The sequence below is a fragment of the Neurospora tetrasperma genome, assembly GCF_000213175.1.
Source record: "Neurospora tetrasperma FGSC 2508 unplaced genomic scaffold NEUTE1scaffold_81, whole genome shotgun sequence".
Taxonomy (NCBI): Eukaryota; Fungi; Ascomycota; class Sordariomycetes; order Sordariales; family Sordariaceae; genus Neurospora; species Neurospora tetrasperma.
In genome coordinates, this window is record NW_009799179.1 from 1,344,837 (window position 1) to 1,368,615 (window position 23,779).

The 23,779-nt window shown below is 53.0% G+C and overlaps 10 protein-coding genes across 10 annotated transcripts; 5 read left to right on the top strand and 5 right to left on the bottom strand.

Moving 5' to 3' along the window:
- Nucleotides 1-631: 631 nt before the first annotated feature.
- Nucleotides 632-2,632, top strand: NEUTE1DRAFT_125348 (uncharacterized protein; the record flags this gene model as incomplete). The annotated part of the gene is made up of 1 exon (XM_009857023.1): nucleotides 632-2,632. The coding sequence occupies one exon, from the start codon at nucleotides 632-634 to the stop codon at nucleotides 2,630-2,632; it is 2,001 nt and encodes a 666-aa protein (XP_009855325.1).
- NEUTE1DRAFT_89302 (uncharacterized protein) lies at nucleotides 2,586-3,555 on the bottom strand (the record flags this gene model as incomplete). Its single annotated transcript, XM_009857024.1, has 3 exons — nucleotides 2,586-3,076; nucleotides 3,147-3,383; nucleotides 3,472-3,555. The coding sequence occupies 3 exons, from the start codon at nucleotides 3,553-3,555 to the stop codon at nucleotides 2,684-2,686; spliced, it is 714 nt and encodes a 237-aa protein (XP_009855326.1).
- A 479-nt stretch (nucleotides 3,556-4,034) lies between these two features.
- Nucleotides 4,035-6,341, top strand: NEUTE1DRAFT_10784 (uncharacterized protein; the record flags this gene model as incomplete). The annotated part of the gene is made up of 1 exon (XM_009856597.1): nucleotides 4,035-6,341. A coding segment is annotated over one exon (2,307 nt), but the record flags the coding sequence as incomplete, so codon positions are not given.
- A 1,416-nt stretch (nucleotides 6,342-7,757) lies between these two features.
- On the bottom strand, nucleotides 7,758-10,115 carry NEUTE1DRAFT_70626 (uncharacterized protein; the record flags this gene model as incomplete). The annotated part of the gene is made up of 2 exons (XM_009857025.1): nucleotides 7,758-9,572; nucleotides 9,612-10,115. Coding segments are annotated over 2 exons (2,319 nt in total), but the record flags the coding sequence as incomplete, so codon positions are not given.
- A 613-nt stretch (nucleotides 10,116-10,728) lies between these two features.
- On the bottom strand, nucleotides 10,729-12,095 carry NEUTE1DRAFT_118503 (uncharacterized protein; the record flags this gene model as incomplete). Its single annotated transcript, XM_009857026.1, has 3 exons — nucleotides 10,729-11,685; nucleotides 11,761-11,853; nucleotides 11,991-12,095. The coding sequence occupies 3 exons, from the start codon at nucleotides 12,015-12,017 to the stop codon at nucleotides 10,963-10,965; spliced, it is 843 nt and encodes a 280-aa protein (XP_009855328.1).
- Nucleotides 12,096-12,659: 564 nt separating this feature from the next.
- On the bottom strand, nucleotides 12,660-12,941 carry NEUTE1DRAFT_118504 (uncharacterized protein; the record flags this gene model as incomplete). Its single annotated transcript, XM_009857027.1, has 1 exon — nucleotides 12,660-12,941. The coding sequence occupies one exon, from the start codon at nucleotides 12,911-12,913 to the stop codon at nucleotides 12,755-12,757; it is 159 nt and encodes a 52-aa protein (XP_009855329.1).
- A 28-nt stretch (nucleotides 12,942-12,969) lies between these two features.
- NEUTE1DRAFT_149413 (uncharacterized protein) lies at nucleotides 12,970-15,447 on the top strand (the record flags this gene model as incomplete). Its single annotated transcript, XM_009857028.1, has 1 exon — nucleotides 12,970-15,447. One exon carries the CDS (start codon nucleotides 12,970-12,972, stop codon nucleotides 15,385-15,387), a length of 2,418 nt encoding a protein of 805 aa, XP_009855330.1.
- Nucleotides 15,448-17,511: 2,064 nt separating this feature from the next.
- On the top strand, nucleotides 17,512-18,489 carry NEUTE1DRAFT_52512 (uncharacterized protein; the record flags this gene model as incomplete). Its single annotated transcript, XM_009857029.1, has 2 exons — nucleotides 17,512-18,013; nucleotides 18,134-18,489. The coding sequence occupies 2 exons, from the start codon at nucleotides 17,512-17,514 to the stop codon at nucleotides 18,487-18,489; spliced, it is 858 nt and encodes a 285-aa protein (XP_009855331.1).
- A 2,112-nt stretch (nucleotides 18,490-20,601) lies between these two features.
- On the top strand, nucleotides 20,602-21,636 carry NEUTE1DRAFT_89316 (uncharacterized protein; the record flags this gene model as incomplete). The annotated part of the gene is made up of 4 exons (XM_009857030.1): nucleotides 20,602-20,644; nucleotides 20,852-21,068; nucleotides 21,285-21,402; nucleotides 21,468-21,636. The coding sequence occupies 4 exons, from the start codon at nucleotides 20,602-20,604 to the stop codon at nucleotides 21,582-21,584; spliced, it is 495 nt and encodes a 164-aa protein (XP_009855332.1).
- Nucleotides 21,637-21,886: 250 nt separating this feature from the next.
- Nucleotides 21,887-23,356, bottom strand: NEUTE1DRAFT_149414 (uncharacterized protein; the record flags this gene model as incomplete). Its single annotated transcript, XM_009857031.1, has 1 exon — nucleotides 21,887-23,356. The coding sequence occupies one exon, from the start codon at nucleotides 23,354-23,356 to the stop codon at nucleotides 21,887-21,889; it is 1,470 nt and encodes a 489-aa protein (XP_009855333.1).
- Nucleotides 23,357-23,779: the final 423 nt, after the last annotated feature.

The window sequence follows — 23,779 nt, forward strand, 5'->3', positions numbered from 1 at the left end:
CTCGCCTCATCCACTCCTCCGTTAGCGGATAATGTATGTATGGTGGTGATCTGATATGTGAGTCCTCTGATATTGGATTTCAATATCACCTTGTGAGTCAATACTTTAGGGTGTCTGACATGATGATCTTGTTGTAACATGAAACAGTTGAAGTGAGCAATGTGCTTTCCAATATCTGCAGTGATCGCTACAAGTATGCATTCTTTCACAGTATGCGCCCATGTCGCAAACAGTATTCCGTTTAACTCAAGTCTCTCTTCCATCCTTCCTTGCAAACTTCCCCGATGTCATCGAGAGAACTCATCGTGCCTACACGTTTAGAACTTGAAAGCAGGATTAATGAAGGAGAGCTTGAAGGCTAGGTAATTATACAAGAATGGTTTGGATGGATCAAGGCAGTGACTGCAATATCTGGTTTTAACGTTGTCAAGACAATGATACTTGTTTGCGCTCAGGGTTATCGGTGATGGGAATTGAGCTCCATACAGTGCCCTAACAACCCCATGTCTCATTACTAGTACTCTCAACCCTTACAGTAACTTTCAACTTCAACCCCGAAACCTCACTTCAATTCGTCATTAAAGACAGTTGACGTCCACCACAACCACTACCCTTTTCACCTCACTCCTCCATGTCAATCGACCTCAACTGGGACACCGTCACCGGCGGCCCCGACGGCCAAGAACTCGCCCACAAAATCCGCGATTTTATTCACGAAAAGTTCCAGGCCGTCCCACTTCCGCGTTTCATCAAGTCCGTCACCGTTCACGACTTTGAGTTTGGCTCCATTCCTCCCGAGATCGAGCTCAAGGATATCACCGACCCCCTTCCCGATTTTTACGAAGAGCAACCCGGTATAGACTCCTCGGAAGAATCAGACTCGGAAGAAGAAGTCGCCTACGAAAATGAAGGCGAATACCTCGACGACCCAGTCGAGCAGCAGTACGGCAGGCTGAGAGGCGCCTCTGCCTCAGAATCACGGCGAAGACTCACAGTAAACAGCAGTACCGGAAGCAGAAATGGAAGTGGCCCCAATTCAGGCAGAGTAGCTTACCTTCCACCGCACCTGAACCCACACTACAGCGGCGGCAGCGGCAACAACAGTTCACAGAGCCTGGACAGAGATGGCAGATATTACCGGGACCCAAACACAGCAGGTCTCGGCGGTCCCGCCCACGGCACCAACCACCACCACGCCGACCTAGGCTCTCCCTTTCTCGGCGTGTCCACCCCCGGAATCCCCGGCGGGACCTCCAACCTCAATCTGCATTACTTCACCTCGCAATTCACCGCCGGCCTCTCCGGCACACAAACGCCTCTAGCCGCCGTAGCTGGCGCCGCCCACCAACGCGGCCCCTCATGGATTGCAGACCAACAACAACAGCAACAAAACAACATACTACCAGGAGCAGGAGGAGGAGGAGCAGGAGGAATGGGAGGACCAGTAGCAGCAGCAGCAGCAGCAGCAGCAACAACCCAAGGTCTTCACAGCTCATCCACGCCCAATCTCCGGCTTCACTTCCCGGGAGTTGGAACTGGCAAAAACGCACCGGGACCCAGCCCCCTCACCGGCACCAGCACCCCATTAGGTACCTTGGGGACCGCCGGCGGCGTGGGAGGCATTGGTCGCGGAATGGGCATGGCGGGCATGGGAAGCATGGCAAGCATGGGCTACCCGCCGACTGCTCCTGTGCTAGCCATCCCGACGGGTCCGAGACACAAGAGAAATCCTTCTTCGCAGAGCTTGAACTCTGTGGGCGATTATAGCCCGGTTGCGCCGGCGCCGGCGGAGAGACAAGGGTTATTCTCGGCAGCTGCTGCTTCGCCACCGTCGTCTACGCCATCGCCGGCAGTGGGACTGGGGATTGGGGGAAGGGGAATTGGGGCGGCTGGTGCTGGTGCTGGTGCACTAGCGACGAGTGGACCGAGACTACAGATTCCCAAGCAAGGGCTGAGGGAGAAGCATAGCGTTTCTACCTTGGCACCCAACTCGGCTGGGACAAGTAACAACCGGGCGGGGTCGGCCATCTTGGATGACGATGACGGGTTCTTGGATGGGATGCATGATCATCGGGACCACCCGGCTCAACAGCTGGAGCCTGAGGAAGATGAAGAGGAGGAAGAGGAAGGGGAAGAAGAAAGGCAACGGTTTCGGGAACCAAGGGTGGAAGACATCCAAGCTGTGTTCCGCATCAAATACGCTGGCGATGTCAAGCTCTTGCTGACGGCTGACATCCTGTTGGATTACCCCATGCCCAGCTTTGTGGGGATTCCGGTGCGGTTGAGCATCACGGGACTCACGTTCGATGGCGTGGGAGTGGTGGCGAATATCAGGAAGAGAGTGCATTTCTGCTTTTTGAGCCCTGAAGATGCTGTGGCTGCTGTGGGTGGGGAGGAGAACAAGGCTGCTGGGAGCGGGAATGGTTCTGGGATAGGAGGCAGCGACGGGGCAAAGACAAAGATGGGTGGGCTGTTGCAGGAAATCCGCGTCGAAAGTGAGATTGGGCAGAGAGAAAGCGGTAAGCAGAGCTTGAAGAACGTGGGTAAAGTGGAAAGGTTCGTGCTGGAGCAGGTGAGGAGGATCTTTGAGGAGGAATTTGTTTATCCTAGCTTTTGGACGTTCTTGGTGTAGCGATGCTCAATACTGCTAGATACCCGTCAAAATCCTGTAACACGACTGGCTCTACGTAAGTGTGCTCTTGAAGCCCTGATACGCCGAGTTGATATCCAGTTCCAACTCCCTGGCCTGCTCCTCGCTCAGCTCTTCCGTCGCCTTCATCTGGTTAAGGGTGATCAGCCATTGCACAATCTTGCCCCTATTGTCAAAGTCCCTGTCCGTCACCTTGTTCACCGACTGGATCACGTCTGTTAGAAGAGGGTGCAGCTGATCCTTGGCCAATAGACCAAGACGCAAGGCATCAAGGAATGTGATGAAGTCCTGAGTGGCTTCGAGAATGAGAGTGCCGCTCGTGCCTCCAGAAGCGGCAACTGTGGCGGGTGCTGGACCGGAGGAGGCGTTGACGGCCGTTGAGGGCATGCCGACGCGGATGCGTTCGGTTGCGCGAGGAACCTCGAGCTATGAAGAGGTGTGTGTGTAAGCGAGTCAAACTCATCAAACAGTGAAGTGAGTTCGATTATATACGCACATCCCACTTGGCCTTGAACTCCTCCAAGCCAACGAATGCCTTGGCGACAGTCTCGTCAGCGACAAGCGATTTGTACTGCTTTAGCGATCTCTCACAGATCTCAGTATAATCGGCCTCGGGGATGGCATCTTTCAGGAATGCCTTTTCCAGCTCATCCAGAGTGACGATAATACTGAAGATCTCGGCTAATGAGTCCTGGAGGTCACGCTCAGCCCGGGTGTTGGCGAGCTTCACTTCCTGTTAAAGTGACAATGGCATCATGTTGTCAGTAAATGGACCACCTCGTGACATGACATGGCCAAATACCCGAGTGGGGTTTGTTTACTTCATCCAAGTTTATCGTAGCTGAGAGTGTAGTGTTGGGAACATAGCTATGTGGTGTAGGCGCGTATGGCTGGCGGGAAATCATGATGGACGACTGAGATTGTCAAGTGTCGTTGTTCTTGTTGTTGTTGGACACTTCATGACGGATGAAATCATGGAACTTGAAGATGACGAGTACCTTGCGGGTGGAAGCACTGAAGCTTCAGTGGATGGAGAGCTGCGAGGACGTTCCAAGACAAGTGGAAGCTGCATGCGCCGGTCAAGAGTGGATCCCTCACAGTGACAGAAGTGCCCCGCCAGGTGCGGCGCTAGGTCCAGGAACGAACTAGCGTCTTTACCGATAAGAGCAGCCGATAAGAACCCCGGAATCTAAGAGGAGAAAAAAGTTTGGGAGGACCGCGACGGCAAGAGCAGAGAGCACGGGTCAGATTTGGTGGTTGCCGACAGGAATTGGCTTCCACTTCCACTTCCAGGTTCACTTCACCAAAGGGAAAAAAAACCACACCACACCCATTTGACCAGACTGGACACATCACACCACCCAGCCAGTCGCCCATCATGGTCAAAAACGTCAAACAAACGAAAAAGTTCGAAAAGAAGCACCTAAAGGGTGTTCTAGAACGCAGAAAGGTCGTCCAGAAGATCAAGCAAAAAGAGCAGATCAAGCAGAAGAAGCAGGCCAAGAAGTCCCAAGATGACGCCTTCATCAAGGGCCCCGATGGCGGCAAGAAGCCTGTCCACGTCAAGAAGAACCTCGGTACTGCCGCCGCCGGCGAAATGACCGTCGACGACTTCTTCCAGGGCGGCTTCGAGATTCTCGACAAGAAGACCAAGGATGCCTCTGGCAAATTGGGCAAGAGGAAACGCGACCAAGAAGAGTCCGACGCCGAGGAGGAGCCATCAGCAGACGAGGGCAGCGATGTCGACTTCTCCGACGACGATATTTCCCACGACGAGGTTAGCGACGACGACGAGGAGGATGACGAGGTCGTAGACGGTGCCGCCCCTACCGGCATGACCAAGGAAGCCATGGCCTCCCTCGCCGAAAAGGATCCCGAATTCTACAAGTTCTTGAAGGAGAACGACCCAGAGGCCCTTGAGTTCGACGAAAACGCAGACTTTTCCGAGATTGACGAGCTCAGCGGGAGCGAGGGCGAGGGCGAGGAGCCCAAGAAGAAGAAGCAAAAGAAGGACACCAAGGCTGCCGACGAGGAGAACGGCTTCGAACTCACCCAGAAAATGATCGCCAAGTGGAAGGCACAGATCGAGGAAACAAAGTCACTTAGAGCCGCTCGCCAGGTAGTAATAGCCTTCCGTTGCGCCGCCCACCTGAACGAGGACGACGACGAAAAGCCCCAACGATACACCATCAACAACCCAGATGCCTTCAACGACATCTTGGTTCTGGCCCTTAAGCATATTCCCGAGGTGCTCGCACACCACGTACCTGTCAAGGAGTCCGCCTCCGGCAAGGCTTACGTCAACACCGATACCAAGAAGTTCAAGATCCTTTCGCAGCTCGTCAAGAACTACGCCGCCTCCATCATCCACCTCCTCGGCACCCTTTCCGACGAGCCCACCCTTAAACTCACAATCTCCGCTCTTGAGCCTCTGCTCCCTTACCTCCTTTCCTTCAGAAAGCTTCTTAAGGTCTTGATCAAGACGGTCGTCGCTTTCTGGTCGCAGTCCGCCAGCACCGAAGCCACCAGGATAACAGCTTTCCTGGTCGCCCGGCGCCTGATGGTCATCTCAGACAAGGGTGTGCGCGAGACGGTCCTCAAGGCCGTCTACCAGGGTCTTGTGCAGGGCTGCCGCCTGACTAACGTCAACACGGTGGCGGGCATCAACATCATGAAGAACTCGGCGGCCGAGCTCTGGGGTCTCGACCAGACCCTCGGCTACACCACCGCCTTCGGCTTCATCCGCCAGCTGGCCATCCACCTTCGCAACTCCATCGTCCACAACAAGAACAACGCCTTCCGCAACGTCTACAACTGGCAGTACGTGCACTCGCTCGACTTCTGGTCATGCGTCCTCTCCGAGCATTGCTCCCCGCTCAAGGAGGCCGAAGCCGGCAAGGAGTCCCAGCTCAAGCTCCTTATCTACCCCTTGGTACAAGTTACCCTCGGTGCCATGCGCCTCATCCCTACGGCTCTCTACTTCCCTCTGCGCTTCCAGCTCATCCGCTCGCTCCTGCGCCTCTCGCGTGCCACCGACACCTACATCCCCCTGGCCTCCGCCCTCCTCGAGGTTCTCAACTCCGCCGAGATGAAGAAGCCTCCCAAGTCGTCCACCCTCAAACCGCTCGACTTTGCCACCGCCTACAAGGCGCCCAAGTCCTACCTGCGCACGCGCGTCTACCAGGATGGCCTCGGCGAGCAAGTCGTCGAGTTGCTGTCCGAGTACTTCGTCCTCTGGTCGCGCAACATCGCCTTCCCTGAGTTCTCCCTTCCCGTCGTTGTTGCCTTGAAGCGCTGGCTCAAGGACTCCCGCAAGAAGAGCACTGGCAACAACAACGGCAAGATCGGTACACAGCTGGCCCTCTTGGTGCAAAAGATCGAGTCCAACGCCAAGTTCATCGAGGACAAGCGCAACCGCGTCGACTTTGCGCCCAACGATCGCACACAGGTCGAGGCGTTCCTAAGGGACTTTGAGTGGGAGAAGACGCCGCTGGGTGCGTTTGTGGTGAGCCAGAGGAAGTTGAGGGCGGAGAAGAGGAAGATGATGGAGGAGGCGAGGAAGGAGGATGAGAAGAAGAGGAAGGAGGAGGAAGACGAGGAGAGGCTGGGGAAGCAGGCTGAGGATGAGGAGGATAGCGATGAGGAGGATCATGATGATCTTGCTGAGGAGGATGATGAGGAGGATGAGGAAGATGAAGAGGAGGATGAAGAGGAGGAGGAGGATGACGAGTGATTCCGTCCTGTTTAGAGAAAGAAGGAAGGAAAGTAAATGTTTGCCTTGTCTGGTGCGAAATATTATGGTATAGATAGACATGATACCTGCGGGTTTCTTTTTCGTTGTTTGTGGTTTTTTTGCACTGCGTCATCCATCGTATGAAAAAAGGGCGCCTTTGATAGTATCTAGTACCTAGGGAAATTGACGGAGTTATATGTGTTTGAGAATTGGTTATTTTTCCCTCATCTCTGTTGTTTCGCTCGCCCGCCCACCCCTAGCGTTTGTAGTACCTAAGTACCTTTACTTATGCTGCACAGTTTGGACTGAGCATCGACGACTTGGTATTCATGCATCTGTCTCATTACCTGGCTGGAAACGAATGGAAAGTGACATCCCAAGAAATAAAAGGTGTATTCTTGAAAACGGGAGGTATATTGTGGTGTTAGCTCAGTCCACGGTTGCAAGGAAGTTGGCGAAGAGCCAACGGTCAACATCAGTAAATCGATAGTCAAAACTCCAAACAGGTCTCGGTAGAGTCCCAACACATTAACTTGACAGCGAGGTTGTGATTATGCTCACCACTCTCGTGGCTGATCTGAATGTCACTTGATATCAAACGCTGTTTCAAAATGACAGTGGTATGATGCCGATGAGCTTTAGTTGAATACCATTACTAGGTATGTACTAATCTATGAAAGTGTGTACTAGTATAGACCTGCCATCGTTCCTTCTATCTTTCTCTTCACTCCTTTTCGCCAATCCCTTTTCCCGCTGATCCTTTTTTTTTCCCCTCAATATAAATACATCACTCCCGGGCCAGGTTTCTCTACGACAAGGCGGGACCCTCCATCACTCAATCTAACTTGACTATTGAACGGTCGGACCCTTGGAAAAAACCACAAACATTGCTTTCAACCCACCCCACGCAAAGACGCTTCCTCTCCTTTCGTTTTACCTCCTACCTCCATGCCCACTGTGACCACTGTGACCACTCCCCTCCTCCTCCATGGGAATCGGCTCCACAAACCCCAACTCCCCTTCGCTATCATCATTATCAACCATCTTAATTCCATATCGCCCAGTGTCATCATCACTACTATCATCCTCCCCAATTCTATTCTTTACTGGCTCAGACTTGGACTGCACAGGTGGCGACGGCCTGCTACTGCTGACAAGGGGGATATTCCGCGGAATATCTTGCTTAATGGGGGCAGTGTTGCTGCGATGGATCGCTGGCACATCGCGGACGGTAGAGAAATCGGAACCGGTTGATGTGGTGGTGGATCGCCCGAGCGGTTTTTGTTGTTGGTCTGAAGGGAGGAGGAGGAGACGGGGGTTGGGCTGTGATGACTGGGAGCGGGTAGCGGCGGCCGCATTGGTAGTAGAGGTAGATTGTTGAGGAGAGAGTGACAGAGATGCTAGATCGGAGAGCGCAAAGGATGTGGATGTTGAGGGTGGGCCAGAGAGGAACTGCCTGGAGAGATCGTCATCCACGGGTTTGGATGATGATGATGGACTAGAATAGCCTAGAGGGTTGTTGCTGCTGGCTTGGAGTGACGAGGTAGGTTTGGCCATGGTAGTCCGTTGGGGTTGGGGTCTCGGTGGTAGCGGTGGCGTTTGTTCCTGTTGCTGCTCCATCGATGGCCTCGAGGAAGAGGCATATGGATCCATCACTGCGTACTTGGGCGGCGGATCATGATGCGACTGATGCTCGTCTTCCCCAAAGTCAACCAATCCGCCCTCCTGGTTGCCTTTTTTCGTGACAAGCGCGGGAAGCTTTCCTTGGGCCTCCATATCTGCCAGAATGATTTCTTCCTCTCTCGTGAGATCCTGCTCAGCTTCAATCTCGCCTCCAAATCCTTCCTTGATCTCAACACCACACTTCTCTAGAATTTTACCCAAGATGTCCGGATAACGCATATGTCCCTTGACCGTGCCCGTCAAATCGAGATTCTCAACGCCCTCAATACTCTTGATCTCCTGCAGTCCCGCCACGCCCAATTGAATGGAACTGGTCCGGTAAATAAAGCCCAGGAGATAATCATTACTCGAGCACACATTCCACAGCTTACCACTGACTACGCTCCTCATCGTCTCCCACGCATCCCTATCGCTCGGCACCGGTGCACCAATGAGGATGACCTCATCAACAAGTCCGAATGCCCTCCGCTCCGCTAGCGTGCGCAAGCATGAGTAAATAACCCTTGCACCCAGAGAATACCCGATCAACGTCACCGGTCGTTCACCCTGCACTCTGTTAATTAGCGCATCCGCCAGAATCTTGCCCGCTTTCTCCGACCGATTCTTCGCCAGAGAGAAAGGGTTGTCCAGCGCAGATGCCATCGAAAGCAGCGAAATCGGCCATAAAGCTGACCACAACGTCGCCAGCACCGTGCGCTTCAGCAGCTCGACCTTGACATATGTCCACGCCGCGCTCGTGACCATTGCCTTCATGGCATTGCCCAGATTCAGCATCGCCGCAACCTCATACCGCAGCGCAAACAGGTTCGACGAGCTCGGGTCCAGCGCCAACCAGGGAGCAGTCAACGAAGAAAGTGACTCGGTTAACCATCCGTTGATACCAATCGTTAGCCTCAACCTCTCCTGGTTCGTACCTCCAGACAACGGCAGAAACGCAAAGTCCTCGACTTCGCGCGCATACTGATCCACTATCTCTCCTGTCATTTGTGCGCCCAGAGCACCGAAAAGCGTTCCCACCAGCGCACCGTTCATCCAAAACACTCCCAGGAAACTAGCCACGCCTCCCAAGCCGACACTACCCATCAACCCGCCAATAACCCCCGCCACGGCCGGTGCGGCAAGGCCGCCCGTGACACCGATGATGGCTGCTCCTGCAACGGAAGCCAGGCCAACTTTCCAGAATCGGCCCACTTGATTGGCTTTCTTCCGTTCTTCTGCCTCTTTGGCTGCTGACATTTGTTGTTCCCGTGCCTCCGGACTTGTCGAGGATTCGACCAGGCTGGTAGCTACCTCTGCTTCTTGGGAGTTCAGGAAAGAAAGCGGCAACTCCAAGGCGGAGCACAGATAAACCAAGAACGTCCTTGACTCTGCTGTATACTTGCCACTTGACAGCAACATCAACAAAAGGCAAACCACCACTTCCTCCCTATCCTCCTGACTTACAGCCGACAACCTCGTCGGAATCGCATGGTACCTGCTTTGCAAGGCCGCCACCTCCCTCTGTCGCTGCCTGAGAGCCTTGGCTTGGCCGTCCTCCACGGCTACCGGACCGAGTAAGTCGCCGAAATCAATCAAGTTCTCACCAGGCGCCGGGGACTCCAGTCTTTGTTTGGCCAGCCGATCGGAGCGCTGTCGCCGGGCGTCGATTTCTTGCGTAGAATCGGCGGGGCTGAGGAGGTCTTTGAGGGAATGTAGCAGCGAGGAGCGCCAGGTGTCGAAGTGGGATAGGGCGGCGGCGCGGAGGGGGCCGATTTTGTCACTGCCACTGAAATTGGAGTTGGAGCGCGGACCGGCGTTTGGTCGGCTGGGTAGAGGAGGGCCAGTTTGTCCGGTGTCGTCGTTATCCAAGTTGTTGAGGAGAGATGGACCTGAGGATCTGGATTGTTGCCGGGAGGTGCTGGTCTGGTTGGGGTTCTGATTGGGGTTTTTGAGAATGAGCTGGGATTGCATCCAATCTGTCGTTTCGACGACAAGTGTGTAGAGTGCCTTGCGCTTGGGGAGGTCGAGAATCACTCGGACTTGGCGGGGTTCGCTGGCTAGGGGAGCCATGATGATGGTGATGGTGATGGCGTATTGTGATGGTTATGGTGTAGTGTAACCACTTTGGTTGGGGAGTTGATGTGGTCGGTGAGTCGGCTGTTTACTTCATTTGTGTCGAGCTGAGTGAGATGGCCCGATGAAACGAAAAGAGAACAGAAAGACAGATTTTGAGAATCGGATAGCTGCTGATCGGGCGAAAGAGCGATGAATGAGGACTTTTTGACGAAGTTACGACCATAGGTATGTTATAACACCTTATCTTAGGCAGACGAAATGGAGGTCGTTTGTATAGTTGCCGATTTGAGCCACTAGACACGGCTGATTCGGTTGTTGCAGGATTCTGGACCGGATAGAGATTGATTGTCTAGAAACCGAAAGTAAGACTTTGATGAGCTTGTCGTAGGCCGGACCCTGAAAACTCTCTTGAGGTTGATTGTCGAGATGGTGATGAGATGATGAAGAGAAGACCCGAGTCAAAGTTATCCTTTAGCTGCTGACATGCAGGAGCTGCCTGATAATTTCCCAAAGCGGAACACGTGCCAAGCCTGTGAGACAGCCCCTGAGTGACGCTAACAAAACAAACATCAATGGTAGCAAAAAGTGAGCATGATGTGATATCGTACAATATACATGGCAGAGGAGCTCCCCTCGCGCCTGAAACTTAACACGATCTCTATTTTCCGCTTTCACTTGGAATCGCCCAGCTATTCCTAACATGTGTACATATATACACACACACAAACACACAGGTCACAGCCCCACGTGCCTGTGCCCGCTCTTGATACTCTTTTTTTTCATAACCATCATCCACTTTCCCTAGTTCCGATTTCTCTATAAGTGACAATGCTGCGATGATTTATTTGCCCTTGCGAACCCATCCTTCAACCGTCTCCCTCACGCTGGTAACCGCCTCATCGACCTTGTGCTGCGCAATCTCGGCGTGCACCTTGGCCATGTAGATACCCTTCTCGATACCCTCGCGGGTCCTAATGTGCGCGTCCGCCACGGCGGGGAACTTTTGCTCGTACTTCCACACCAGCGAGCTGACGTTGTTCATGGTGACAGGGAGGACGACCCAAGCGGCGCCGAGACCGAAGGCGAGAGGGGTAGCGCCGCGGAGGACAACGTTGCGGTTGCGCGCAACGATGCTACCGGCCATACCCGAGACGAGAACGTAGATGAGGCCTGGCATGAGGCGCTCGCCGCTCTCACGGGGAGGGGCAAGGCCGGCAACGGTGGAGGTGAAAGAGTGCTCGAGGTCAAAGGCGCGAGACATGCCGGCGTTGACGGCGTCCTCGGCGACGCAGGCTTGTTTGTAGAGGAACAGGCGGGCACGGCGGATCTGGGCGGCCAGACGGTCGGTAGGGGTAGGGCCGCGGGGGGTGTTGGTGCTGGCGAGCACGTCAATGAGGCTATCAGTGAAAGTCCTCTCGCCGGACCTGGTCGAAGACTTGGTGGTGACGGGAGCGTTTAGGGTGGCAGCGGCAGGAGAGCTGACGTCTTTTGTGGTCTCGGCGGAGGTGAAGGAAGGGGTGGAGGGCACAACATCGAAGTCATCGTCGTAGATGGGCTTTTTGGCCTGTTTCGGCAGAGACATGACGTGGGTTAGCGAGCGCGCATATGGAGGACGGCATCGGGCTGAACTTCAACGTACAGAGGCACGGCTCTCGGAGGCTTCGGCGAAGGCGACGGTGGGAACAAGGGCAAAGGAGCCGACGAGGGCGGCGGCGGTAGCCCGGGCGGCGCGCTGTTGTGATCAAAGTCAAGAAGTCAGTCAGCCTTCATCTGTATCCCATGTCCATGTTTACCTTATGACGCAGCACACGTGATGATGCAGAGAGACCTTGAAATCGCATAGAGGAATAAAAAGAGAGGTCGGCTCACCCGTTGGAAAGCAAGTCTGGCAGCCATTGTCCAACCCAATTTGACCTAGGGAAGAAAGACGGCGTCGAGGGTGATGGAGTCGACGAGGGGGGAGGGAGGGAGGGAGGGGGGGGGGGGGGGAAAGGTGGGTAGGTAGAGCTGGCGAAAAGAGCTTGGGATGAGGGCAGTTTGGAGGATAATCAATCAATCGTCGGTCGGATTGTCCACTGCACGGGCAAGCCAGTCCAAGAGTCCATACAAAGTCCAGGCGCAAAAAGTCCAATTCGATTCAATTCAAGCTTGTCAGGGTTAGTTAGTACAGCTTGCGGAACCCGTATGTATTGTTACGGTAAAATCCGGGAACTCGGGACGTTTTGTTTCCTGCTTTTTCTGCCCCTGGTCGCTGCGGTCGCGGCTTGTGGGCGTGGTGGGGTGGGGTGGCTCCCGCAGCGGAGGGGACCAACTGGGGAGGATCGTCTCTTGGCGGGGTGAGGGGACCGTTACGTAGGTAGCGTAGAGGTATGTACCTCTACACTACTACCGGCTACCTTTACAGCGGTACACTACAATACGGGCCGTTCGGTCAATTGGAGTATTGATGGAGACGGGAGTACGTACCGATAACCGCTGAAAGGGCACCTGGCGAGCTTCAGTTGCCTGACTTTTGACTTTTCTACCTATTTGGTTTTCTTTCCACACGCCAACGGGAACTTCGTTGGCATTGATTCAATCCCATCTCATCGTGCTTTTTCTGCTCTCTTGATTATCTTACCTGCTCTTTCATGTCACCAATTGTACCACCACCCCATTCCGACCTTTAGATCTGCTCTAGCATTTACAACAAAACAATCGCGGCACATGCTCGCCTCATAGACGACACACTGGTAGTTGTGGTCACCCCGCCATCCACAACCCGATACCGACCTGACCCAGCGACGGTACATAATCTAGTAATCCTCCTCCTCGCCCAAGTTCCGAACCCAGTCGGCATCTCGACACCATGATACAACCTGTGATTAAAGCCAGTAGGCCCCGGCTGTGGGTCTGCTCCGACTGCCTTCTCCGACGCACTCTCTCTCCTCTGCTTAGACAGCAACGACGACGATTCACAGGCTTTACTGCGCATGCTCCCAAGACCTTGACGGGCGCCATCCCCGTCACCCACAAGAACGCCGACACAAAACACGATGACTCTCTTCTACGATCCATCTTCGACTCGCCCGAAACATGGAAGCAGTTCTCTGGCGACAAGCATGGCCGAAACGTCGGCCTCTTCCGCAACGCATACCTCACCAGCCCCCATGGCTTCCTCGACTTTGCCCAGGTGAGCTTGGGAAAGGCTCGTGCCCTGGTCGACAAGGTCCTCAACGCCCAGTCTCTCGACGAATACCGCGCCATTGTCCGCCATCTCGATCGCCTAAGCGATATCCTGTGTCGCGTCTTGGACATGGCCGACTTTGTGCGCGTCACCCATCCTGACCAGCAAATCCAGAGGACCGCCTCGATGGCCTGGGACATGATGTACGAGTACATGAACCAGCTCAACACCATGACGGGCTTGTACGACCAGTTGGTCAAGGCAATGGACAACCCACATGTTAGCACCACCTGGTCTGAGGAGGAGAGGATGGTGGCCGAGGTCCTCAAGCTCGACTTCGCCAAGTCCGCCGTTCACTTTCCCAAGGACGCTCGGGACAAGTTTGTCCACCTGTCGTCGGCAATTAGCCAGACTGGAACCAACTTTATCCAGCACATGGAACCCAAGATCCCATACACCACTGTTGAAAAGTCCCGGATGATGGGCATGGATCCCGTCGAGGTCAAGAGGATGGCTTCCATGGGCAAAGTGTACGTCCAAACTCTGAGTCCCCAGGCCTCAATAGCACTCCGTACTGTACGCGATGACCACGCCCGACACCAACTATTCATGGCTTCTCGCACCGCTTCCCGCAGGACGGTCCATACCTTGGAGGAGCTCATGTTGTTGCGTGGTGAGTCGGCCAAGCTTTCGGGCTTCGAGAGTTATGGCCACCTCGTCCTCCATGACCGTATGATGGCCAGCACCCCCGAGTCTGTGAGACAGTTTCTCCAAGCTCTGTCCGAAAACACCAGACCTCAAGCTCAACAGGAGGTGGCTGATCTCACAGCAGCCAAGAGGGCGCACAAGGGTGACGATGCAACCCTCGAGCCCTGGGACAAGGACTTTTACGCCGAGTCCATCCGTCAGGCCATCAAGTCCCGGCAGAAGCGTGAAGACCTGTCCTCTTACTTCTCCCTCGGCACCGTTATGCAAGGCCTTTCCAGGATATTCACTCGCCTCTACGGTATTCGCTTCGTCCCCCGCGAGCCCATGCCCGGTGAGACCTGGCACCCTGACGTGCGTCGGCTAGATGTTGTCTCGGATGTTGAAGGCCATGTCGCCGTCCTATACTGCGACCTATTTTACCGCCCCCTCAAGTCGCCCAACCCAGCCCACTTTACTCTCCGCTGCTCTCGTGAGCTGTCACCCCACGAGATTGCTGAAACTGCCCATACCCAAACCGAAAACCCACATGTTTTGATTCCCTCCTTCGAGTCTGCCGAGTTTGCTGCCAATGATGGCATGGCCTACTCTCGCTCCCAGGATGGTGCTATCAAGCAACTCCCCACCATTGCTCTTGTGTGTGACTTTCCCCAGCAATCCCACAACCGGCCCGCTCTTCTGTCTTTCTTTCAGCTTGAAACGCTTTTCCACGAGATGGGTCACGCGATTCACTCCATCCTGGCCCGAACCTCCTTCCAGAACGTTAGTGGTACCCGATGCGCCACTGATCTCGCCGAGCTTCCTTCTACTTTGATGGAATACTTTGCTGCTGACCCGTCTGTTCTCGCCCTATTCGCACGCCACTACGAGACTGACAACCCCCTTCCCTATGAGTGGGTCGACAACAAGATCCGCGAGGCCCGTCGCTTCGAGGCACTGGATACTGAAAATCAAATCATCCTTGCCATGCTCGATCAGGAATTGCACTCGTCCAAGGCGTTGCAAGGCCACATTGACTCCACCGAAATCTTCCACAGCCTTCAGAGACAGTACAGCACCGCCCCGCCTGACCCCCAAGGAACGGCATGGCAGGGCTTTTTCGGCCACTTGGTCGGATACGGCAGCACATATTACAGTTACCTCTTTGACCGGGTCTTGGCTCAGAGAGTATGGAATGTCGTATTCAACAGTGGACAAGGCGGAGCAGCACTGCAAAGAGAAAACGGAGAGAGGTTGAAGGAAAACCTGCTCAAGTGGGGAGGTAGCAAGGACCCTTGGAAATGCCTTGCGGGTGCATTGAAGGATGAGAGGTTAGAGGGAGGTGGAGAGAAGGCAATGAAGTTGGTTGGAAGCTGGGGAGGTCAGCGGGGAACAAAGAGCGACCAAGCAGTATAGCAGTGAGAAAGATATGGCAACCTGGAAAACCAGTGGCCGCTCTTGGCTGAACAGTTGACACCAAACGAGCAAGTAAAGAGGTGCACCGCCAATACTAGGCAGCAGACTTGCCTGTTGTTTTACCATGACCCTGAACTTCCCACCTCAGAATCCCACGCTCAAATAAGGTGTCCATGGACATTCATTCCTCACAAAATCGACAAAATGCACCTGCGCCCAATGTCAGTGGAATCGACCTGGTCGCCGTCGACGGGCACAATCCGGGATCAATTTTCTGGGTTTAAAGTCGAGGCTGCGGCAAGAAGAAATGCCTGTGTGTACTATACACCTACCTGGTGGCATAAATCTGATCCAGCAGTTTTAACTCCCGTCCCGATCGACCGAACCCTCGGTCCCAACAGGGACAATGTCTGAACGTCGAGGCAGTAACGACCTCGAAGCGCACATAAATCCAGGCCCGAGTACCGTGACTTGAGGCTGCCTACCATCTATGCATACCCCTACGTACCACCTGCCTTGGCAAGGGCCAAGTCAAGATCGATGGACAGCACTCCAGATGGCACTCAGCATCATGGCTTCTATTCTCATCCAAGCCGGCAAGTGCCCCCTCCCCCTGACCTTTGGAATGGCGTTGGCTTCTTCACCATGTTGTCTCTTTACCGTCTCACCTCTTTGCCTTCTTCTGTTCACTTGCTCTGTTCACCTTCCCTTTGTCCTCCTTCCCTTCTTCTTCAATCCGTTTTATGCGTATGCTCACCGTGACATCTTCTTGCGTCGACAACTTCTACTCCCAAGCGTCTGACAGTCTGATCAGACAGCAATAACTGGTGCGAGAGATAGCGACTGTACCTTCTTTTCACTTCCACGTGGTAAATTGGAAATACTCACCTGCAGATACTCGCAAAATCGGGATCTCGCATAATGCAGAAAACGTAAGGCTATGTTGGTCGGATTGGTCTGGCAGTTGTCAAAAAGCATAACCGCATGAACTCGTCCAATCGGGATTTGGTTGCTATACGGCTTCCAGGCAGAGTCAGTGTTATCTTCTGTTCGAAGTCAACCCGCTCTGCAGTGTTATGCTGCTCCGAGTGCTTAGTTCCATCACATCTCGCACCTACCCAACCAAGTTTGACGAGTCCTTCTGCTACCGTAGAAACTCGAGAAATTGGCAATAGTTAATCTCCTCTTTCAGCGCCGAGAAGGAGGCATATCTGTGCAGGGCAAGTCCGATTCTGTGTTTTGCAACGCACGCAACAAGTTATAGTGGTGGGCGACGTCCTCGAGATTTTACTAACAGGATAGATACTTATACTTACATATGCTGGCTTAGAGAGCGCCGCGTTATGCCCTGCCCGGCGCTGAAAGAGTAGATTAACTATTGTCAGTTTGGCGAATTTCTACGGTATGCTTCGGATTTCGGAGGCCTTCAATGCTTCGAACTGGAGTGGTTCCCCGAGTTTCTACGGTTCATTGTCTCATGACTTACGTTATGAATAATCTACCCAACCGTTCAGCCTTGCGAGGAAAGAATAGGGTTAAGAGTTTGGTGCCACAGAGCTCAATTGATGGGTGCTCGCTGCTATCTCAAGAACTTCCTGCCTGCTTTACCACAGGAGGTAGGTTGTTTCTCTCTCGCTTGTTGCTACTCTTTGCAATTTTCTAATTTTTTTTCCATCTCCGCCACGCGGCAAGAAACAATCAAGCAGAGGGGAAGGAATACTGCACCCCTCTCGTTCTCACGCAATCAGTCCTTTGCCAGAGTTCACATCCATTAACTACTTACTATATTTCCCTATTCTCCCTGTTCCTGGTCTACTCCGCTGTCTTCCTACGTGTTCCATCTTACAACCCATATCAGTTTCTGGCCTCGTCACTGCGTCAAATATTTTTCTCTTTATTGTTTCTTCGTTCTGTTATACGCTAATCATTATTGCGGTATTATCCTCTAGGTCAGTTCTCCTCAGTTCATCCCCTCACTTCCTCAGCTGTTCAAGCCGCAAAGCTCGAGAACAATTGCATTCGAGTGTCACAGTCTCTCCCTTACCCTTTGGCGCCACCTCTACTTGTCTATGGTGGGAATGCTAACTGTTTGTGACAGCAATCATGGAACCTTCTGTGCCCATCATGGCGGGACCCTCCTCAGAGAAAACCTCCTCACAAGAGACCCCCTTGGCACCACCACCTAGCCTGCCTCCAGAAAAACCATCCTCAGCCCACCAACCCAAGTCCGAGCCCCTCAAGGTTAAGTGCGTCAAATGCGGTTCTCTGGACGCCCTCCCTGTGCGAACACTGTCTCGCTTGACCAAGGGTGCCGAGAACGGGAGAAGAGAGATGCTGATGATTATTTTCGATGGCACCTGTGTCCGTGACATACCATTGTGCTCTGGCTGTTTTATGCACGCCAAGGGTTGCTTCGCCTTTCGATCGCGTCTCCACATGGTGAAACGGTTAACGTGGTCAACGAAGACGAATGAAGATGCCATCCAAGTTGAGGAGTGTTTTAGGTGCTTCGACACAGAGTTTGCGAGGCACGTGCAAAGGTTGAAGGATGCGGACGAGCTCATCAATTATGTTCGCGGCTTGGAAAAGCCTTCTACTGGAAAATTGCCAGTGCCCGATTCTTTAGGTTTTGAGCAAGCGATCTATTACCGCATGCCGAACTTTGATCCCACTGCTCATCTACGCTTCACGGGGTCGGACACCACTCTCTTCGACGGTAACCTCAATACCTACGAGAAGTACCGAGAACGGCTTCTCAAAGAACGCAGCCCCCAACGATCTTGTCCAACACCGCCCAAGGATTATCCCGTGCAGATCCCCGATCTCCTCGCTCTGAAAAAAGCGAGTGAGAGCTATGTGGCAGCCCTGGGCAGAACGGGAGAAGCGAGTGAGCAGCGGCGTCGAATCACGCAGCTGCAAAACGGGCTACTTGATGACTTCATGCGACTTCCTCCTATTCGTTATTCACAAGGACAGGCGGCGACAAATGCCGCCGTGTCAGATCCTACTCCTATCTATTGCGGAATCTGCGAGTGGTGCCGTACTATTCTTGCCCGACCTGCGTCTCCAGGGCTCACCTTCTCCGACTGGGAATTCGTCTGAGCTTGGTTGCGAAAGTGATCTCAGTTACAAGAATCGTGGATTGTCGATGGTCTGGCCTACACCATACCGGAGGCCGATGAACTCAAGCCGCTCCTGAAGACCCCAGTTAGCTTTGCAGACTGCAGGTGATGAAGGACGAAGAAGGAGGTGGGTTTCATGAGCTTCATGTTGGCCACCACAACGTTCCCAGCCTCTTACTCAAGTACCGGAACGAGCCAATCACCATCACCCACAGCACGATCACCGATCATGTCCTCGCATATCACAAGTACACAGCCGATATGCTTTTCTAGTGGGACCTTCTCACAAATTATTTGGAAGCGCGAGGCGAAGTTCGGGCTCGTATGCTCGAATGGGGCTAGTCTTGGGGCTAGTAGTTCCAGCCGGCTTGCCATCGCTACGACTTTGGATATTGGAAATTTAAGAATAGTTTACTCCGTATGCCGGGTGGAAGGTTGACTAATATTTGTTAAAGGAGAGTATGACGGAGGAAGCGGGGAGGGATAGGTCCAACTACCCGTACCTTGGGTGCACCAGCAGGTGGTAAGAACTTGTGGGAGAGGAGGATGGGCACGAAGGGGTGAAGATGATATGGACGTATTGTTTCGTTGTTGGCCGCTCGAGTACTTCGAAAGACCGGTCAATGGTTGAGATCGATGAAAAGGACCATGTTTTCTTGGGTCGGCGCTGATACGCGTCTTCAGACTCTACCGAGACCCAGAGGGCACGGAAATTTCCAAGCCCGACACCTTTGAAGAGCTCTGGTTGATCGCCTGCGAAGAGTGTGAGCGTCGGGCTTGACCGTGCGAGCTCGAGTTCTTTGTTGAGCATCGCACTCGACTTGGGATGAGGGAGCATACTCTCCGAGTCAGTTTGAGTCGGCTAATGGACATACCACGACTTGGGCTTTTACGGAGTTCAATGGGCCAACGATGAAAAGAACGATACAAGCGAATATCGTGCGAGCGACGTGCCTTCTTTTTGAAACCTTGGGGGAGCTACTATTTCGTACTGCCTGCCGGTCTTTGATGCTAAACTCAAATGAAGAACAAACTAATTAATATTCGAGGGTTCGTGACTATAGTGTTACGCGCGGTGAGCTTTTCTTACATGCTAGCGGAGCCTTGCTGCAAGAATCGGATTCTACGTGAACACTAATTTGGCCATGTGATCTACGCAAAGTAAACACATGCCTTCCAGATCATTTGCTACTTCTAAATGGATGGGCACACGGCATGATGGTTGGAGTTTGAAGGCAGAGATAAAGATTCACTGAATTCAGACCTCTTGGGCCCCTTGAACTTGTTGATTTCTTGTTCATCCATCATCGACGTATAGTATATGCTCATCTCTGTATATTCTCCGTAGGAATTTGAGGATGACGGGAGCTCATTAGTTTAAATCCCCAAGTAGTCAAAGTCAGGTGTGAGGGGGGTATTTAGGATCTGAAGCAGTAAGGGGAAAAGTCCGAATGGCCCGAGAAAGCTCATGGAAGGAAGCTTATCAGATAATACGAATGCTACGCAGGGATAGGAGCAGATTATGCGTCAGCGTTGCAGTCAGCTTGCACGTTGAAGCAACGCAGGTGGTATGAAAGCTTGTGATGATTGGACCCTCCCCCCCTGTCTTCAGCTCTCAGCTTCTACACCTTTATCTCTTAACGTGGAAGAATCCCGTCGGTCATTTGAATGTTCAGCCCTATAGAGACTTAGCTTCCATATTCCCACTGTTGTTATCTTGGGTGGTCATTACAGCAGCAGCAGCGATTGGATAGATCTCGGAGATTTGTGGCTGAATGGTTGTTGGGACCCTATCCTAGATGGATGGCTTAGGAAGGGGAACTAACTCCCCTTGACTGACTTTCCCCTTTCTTTCTTTCTTTCTTTATTCACGCGGTGAATGACTGGAAACAACGTTGACTTGTTCACTTTCCAATTTATGTTATTGACTTCTTGTCAAGGATCTTGACGCGTCGCGCGCAATTGAATTTGTTGACATCATCATCAGCTCCATCTTCCACACACTTGCACCACCACTGATCTGTTTGCGCTTCATCAGATGCAGCAGTAGTCTCTCGGTGTTACACTTCCATCTATCTATCTGCAAGCCACCATGCCGCTGCTGTCTTGTTCCGTTTCGTCGGCTTCATCATCAAGTCGCCACGTACTTCGCCGCCGCCACCGCCGCACCACTTGTTTCATCATCAACAATATCAACTTGTTCATCTCTCTCGTCGTATCCCTTATCCTTTTTGCAACAGTCAACCCAGCAGCAGCAGCAGCAACAGCAGCAGGGGAAACAAGTTCACCTTTGAGCTCACCACCCACGAAAACTACAACAACACTGCTGCTCACTACTACAGCGACGATAGCAGCCGGAACAGACGGCTACAAATACATTGGTTGTTACAATGAGACCACCGCCGCCCTCTCGGGAACAGGTGGTAGTGGAACTAGGGCGCTGTATGGCGGGATCAATGAGGTGTTGCCGGGGGTGATGACGGTGGAGAAATGTTTAGGGTTTTGTAAGGGTGGGATGGAAAATAAAGGGTATCGGTTTGCTGGGTTGGAGTATTCGAGGTGAGTGTTTCCATATTTTCTTTCTCTCTTTTTCGCAATCCTTCTACTTGGGGTAGGTAGGAAAAGGAAAACGCGAGCGTTTTGAGACCAAAAAAAAAAAAAAAAAAAAAAAGAAATAAAGAGAGAAAAAGAGGGGAGAGAATAAATAGTGTTTGAAAAGGAAAGAAGGAAGAGAGAAAGTTAACCAATCATGTCCCCCCTTTCACACCAATACAGAGAATGTTGGTGCGCCTCTCAACTCTTCTCTCTCTCCTCCAAAGTCGCCGATGCCGAGTGCAACTTGCCCTGTGACGGGGACGAGAGCCAAGTCTGTGGAGGAAATTTGAGGATCAGTGTATGTGTATCCTTTTCTTTTTAGTCTTGGGAGGTATAAGTGTGCTAAAGAGGAGAGTCGAACAGGTTTACGATCTGGAAGGTGATGTTGATTCTGTTGCTGCTGGTGGTAAGTCAACTAGACTTGTCTTGGAGCTGGTGTTGGTGGTCGGGGGAACGGTGTTTGCGCGGCTGTTATGGTGAAATGGTTTCTGTAAGTCGTTAGGTGGAGGAGAATAATATATTGATATGATGCACTTAACAGGAAAGGAACATGAGAATCAAGGATGGCATTATGTAAGTGCTGCCTTGGTGAAAATATCTTGTACTGTTAAACAGTAAATCCATCATCTCAAGCAAAGTCCAATAACCCGGGTATCATATCGAGAACGAAGCCTCCCAACTTATCTTGCGCTGTTCTATTTTGATCCATTACTCAGCCGTCAAATGCATATCAATAATCATGACATCGTTGCCCATACCCTACCATACCTACCCATCATTAGTCATTTGGAACTATCCTTCATCTTCCCGCACGTAGAGCAAGTCCACCACTGCTTCTCCATCCTCTGTCCGCAAAACGAGCACTGCCACGTCTCGTGGAGCAATTTACGGCGAGCGGCTTCGGCTTCGGCTTGAGCTTGGAGGATGGATTTTGCTTTGTCTTTGTCTTTGCTCGGTCCTGATCCTGAAACCGTTCGGGAGTTTGAATGTGACCTAGACCCATGAGAGCTTAATGACGGCCGTGTACGAATGCAGGGCGGGGATTTGGTCAGGTCGACCACCGAGCTGCTTGGACGCTTTCCAGCGGATCTAGAACTAGAATTGGATTTGGTGCCTGGGGTCTGCTTTCTGGGATCAGGGGCAGCGGTGGTGGAAGCTTGAGGTGGGCGTTCGGTACCGCAGGCGTCGCAACAGAGGAATGTGTCGGGGTTGTGGAGGGTGCAGATATTGCAGACCCAGCCTGTCGATGGTTCGTTGAATGGTTCTGCTGGGAGGGGTGCTGGAGGAGAAGAAGAAGAGACAGTAGGCCTAGTTGTTGGTTTAGTATGGTAAGGGATCGGCGGTGGTTTTGCAGACGAAGACGACGTTGCCAACCCCCCGCCCTTCTCTTTATTCTGTAGGAAACCCCCCTGACTCCCTGCCGGAAACTCCCTACTCGGCTCCACATAACCACTTCCAAACTTCTTCTTCTCATCCTCCTGCACCAGTTCCCACAGCGCCTGCGCAATCGCCGCCTCGTTCGCCTCATCCTCCTCTGCCTTGGAGCGAAAGCCATTCCTAGTCGCCTGCTCCTCAATCCTGCGAATTTCCTGCTCAGCCAGCCCTTCGTCGCCCGTATCCTTCACTCCACAGCCCTTTAAAGTCTTGTTCCTCCTCTCCACCGCATCAACAATCACCCTCCTTATATCCTCACCCGGCCTAGGCCTCGTACCTCCCAGCCTCTGTCCCGACCCGGCACTTGGTGTTGTTTGCACCTTTCTCTTTTCGGCCTGCTCCCTCGCCAACCGTCTTGCTTCATGCATCGGAATCTGTCCTCTGTTAGAAGAAGCACCCCCCAGCCGTCGTCCCTCTGATAAGAACCCCTCCCCTGTATAGCCCTTCATCGCCAAACCCTCATGTTCATCCCTCAGCTGATTCCACAGCGCATGGAACTTGCCGTCGTGCGGGCCGTGAACGATATGTGCTAGCTCGTGCAGCATCGTGTCTGCGACCTGCTCGATGGGCAGGAATAGGGACTTGTCGGAGGGGTAGCGAAGACGGAGAAGGATCTTGGCGCCGCGGTTGATGTTCAGTCCCAGGAGGTTGTCTTGCTCCGGGTAGAACTCGCCCAGCTCGCGGACGCGCCAGCCGCGGGCGCGCATAAGCGGTTTCACGAGGGAGGCGATCTTTTTGAGGAGGTGGAGGGCGGAGGAGGGCTGGGGAAGGTGGTGGAGGTGGGAGTAGGCGAGGACCAAGGGGTCTATTTCGGACATTTTGGTGGACTGTGAAGGAGGAAATGTTGTGTGAGCCTTGCTCTGAGTGATGGAGTATGTATGGTAAGTGGTCAGTCAGTTCACGTTGTTGAGTTCTTGTCTCAGCTTGCGCTGGGGGTGGAATGGCGGGGTGGGTTGGGTGATTTCCAAGTGCTAGGTATTCCGCGTTTGCGATTAAAACCAGTCATGGAAGTAGGTGTCCAGGGAAACATGCAGAAGGGCCGGATACTAGTATCCTTCAGTTCGTTCCTTTGGTAAGCAGCAAATCCGAAAAGCATAACGCAGAGAAGAAGTGCGTCAGCTGGGTTGCCTGTAGTGGGATTTGCAGAGGCAGTGGCGTTGTTGGTGAATGTATGCTGCTGTTAGTGCTTACAAGAAATAGAGCTTGTACCTGCATCAAAGCGCATTCAGAGGAGGCATTTT